The 2567-nt window shown below is 43.4% G+C and overlaps 1 protein-coding gene across 1 annotated transcript; it reads right to left on the bottom strand.

Annotated features, from left to right (window-relative positions):
• Positions 1 to 1412: 1412 nt before the first annotated feature.
• On the bottom strand, positions 1413 to 2077 carry LOC122932926 (thioredoxin-like). The gene has a single exon (XM_044287615.1). The coding sequence runs from the start codon at positions 1933 to 1935 to the stop codon at positions 1618 to 1620; it is 318 nt and encodes a 105-aa protein (XP_044143550.1). The 5' UTR covers positions 1936 to 2077; the 3' UTR covers positions 1413 to 1617.
• Between the last annotated feature and the right edge of the window lie 490 nt (positions 2078 to 2567).

Genomic DNA, 2567 nt, shown 5'->3' with positions numbered 1-2567 from the left:
CCCTGCCCTTGATAAAACACAGTGGACCAACACCAGCAGCTGACATGGCACCCCAGACATCACTGACTGTGGGTACTTGACACTGGACTTCAGGCATTTTGGCATTTCCCTCTCCCCAGTCTTCCTCCAGGCTCTGGCACCTTGATTTCCGAATGACATGCAACAGTCCAGTGCTGCTTCTCTGTAGCCCAGGTCAGGCGCTTCTGCCGCTGTTTCTGGTTCAAAAGTGGCTTGACCTGGGGAATGCGGCACCTGTAGCCCATTTCCTGCACACGCCTGTACACGGTGGCTCTGGATGTTTCTACTCCAGACTCAATCCACTGCTTCCGCAGGTCCCCCAAGGTCTGGAATCGGTCCTTCTCCACAATCTTCCTCAGGGTCCAGTCACCTCTTCTCGTTGTGCAGCGTTTTCTGCCACACTTTTTCCTTCCCACAGACTTCCCACTGAGGTGCCTTGATACAGCACTCTGGGAACAGCCTATTCGTTCAGAAATTTCTTTCTGTGTCTTACCCTCTTGCTTGAGGGTGTCAATGATGGCCTTCTGGACAGCAGTCAGGTCGGCAGTCTTACCCATGATTGCGGTTTTGAGTAATGAACCAGGCTGGGAGTTTTTAAAAGCCTCAGGAATCTTTTGCAGGTGTTTAGAGTTAATTAGTTGATTCAGATGATTAGGTTAATAGCTCGTTTAGAGAACCTTTTCATGATATGCTAATTTTTTTAGATAGGAAATTTGGGTTTTCATGAGCTGTATGCCAAAATCATCAATATTAAAACAATAAAAGGCCTGAACTACTTCAGTTGGTGTGTAATGAATCTAAAATATATGAAAGTCTAATGTTTATCAGTACATTACAGAAAATAATAAACTTTATCACAATATGCTAATTTTTTGAGAAGGACCTGTATTTACAGGGGATGGAAAAGTTTGGGCAACCTTGTTAATTGACATGATTTTCCTGTATAAATCGTTGGTTGTTACGATAAAAAATGTCAGCTAAATATTTCATATAGGAGACACACACAGTGATATTTGAGAAGTGAAATTAAGTTTATTGGATTTACAGAAAGTGTGCTATAATTGTATAAACAAAATTAGGCACATGATTATCGCTCTTAATATGAAAACGCATGTGAAATGTTGAAAATGTATATGCGATTTATTGTTTAAGATGCGTTTCACGAAAATATGTGAAGATATGTATGACTATAATATGTTCCTGAAAATACAAAACATGAATAACGTTCTGAACACGAAAACGCATGGGAAATGTGGAAAATATAAATGCGATTTAGTGCTTCTGATGTCGCTCCTTATGCAATATTTTCCATTCAAAGACGCTAACACTATTTTTTGCATAACTCCCGGATTCTTTGTATCCATCTTTTTTTTTTTTTTTTTTTTTTTTTGGGGGTCTAGCAGCCATTTTAATCAACTCAGGTCCTTGGATTCATTCCATTTACAGCACAATAGTAATGGAAATGTTAGCACATTCTATAGAGCTTGACTAAAGAGGAATGGTTGCAGTTTCCTTCATATATAAGTATTTGATAGCCTGTTTAAAATGTGTACATAATATATAGAAAATACATGAATATTAGCAGAGCGCCATTACATATTATTTTAGTTCTACCACTTTCTGCTCCAAAGTGGTCTGGTTGGCACCACTGAATTCATGCACCTGTTTTTCATTTTTATAGAAGCGAAAAGTTGGCATGCATTTAATATCACATTCTGCTGCAATATCCGCTGCATCATCCACATCCACTTTAAGAAACACAACATCGGCGTACTTTGTACTCAGTGTATCAAAGAAAGGTCCAATCATTTTACATGGCCCACACCATGTGGCTGTGAAGTCCACAACTACAAGTTTGTCTCCAGCTTCTTTCAGGGCAGTCTTAAATTCCTCCAGACTCTCCACATAGCGGACCATGGCGTCGGTGACCGGATCAGATAGGCAACGAGCAAAGCGAGAAGAAGACCCGGCCGCGGGAGGAGTAAATAGACAGGGTGCAGTGGGCGGGGCCAGGCTTGTGTAATGGCTCCGGGAGCGCTGGTCACACGGGGGAACAGGGTGGGACAGGAGGTGAGTGGGGCCTGAGGCGGGGTCAGCCTGAGGAGACGGGCGAGAAGGAGGTGGGGGGCCTGTGGAGACGGGCGAGAAGAAGGTGGGGGGCCTGAGGAGATGGGCGAGAAGAAGGTGGGGGGCCTGAGGAGACGGGCGAGAAGGAGATGAGGGGCCTGAGGCGGGGTCAGCCTGAGGAGACGGCACTTTACGGAAAGCCAAGCTCTTTGTATCCATCTTTTCAAAGAGACCCTCACTGTCCCAGAATGCAACTGTCCCAGAATGCAATACTTAACAGATAGTTGCTTTATAAAAAGGCCATTGCTCACACTCACTGTTCAGCCACTGAGGAAGGGGTACCCTTAACCCCGAAACGCGTATGGTACTGAGCAGTGAGGGTCGTAAAGATATAAGGAAAAGAAAAGAAAAAGGAATATAAGGTCCATTTAGGAGAAAAGAAGCAAAAGATTTTCAAATTTTCAGCTGAAACACCTATCGTT

Source organism: Bufo gargarizans, chromosome 1 (genome assembly GCF_014858855.1).
Source record: "Bufo gargarizans isolate SCDJY-AF-19 chromosome 1, ASM1485885v1, whole genome shotgun sequence".
In the NCBI taxonomy this organism is placed as follows: Eukaryota; Metazoa; Chordata; class Amphibia; order Anura; family Bufonidae; genus Bufo; species Bufo gargarizans.
Note: the sequence above shows the minus strand (reverse complement) of the source record. Positions and strands in the feature narration are given on the sequence as shown.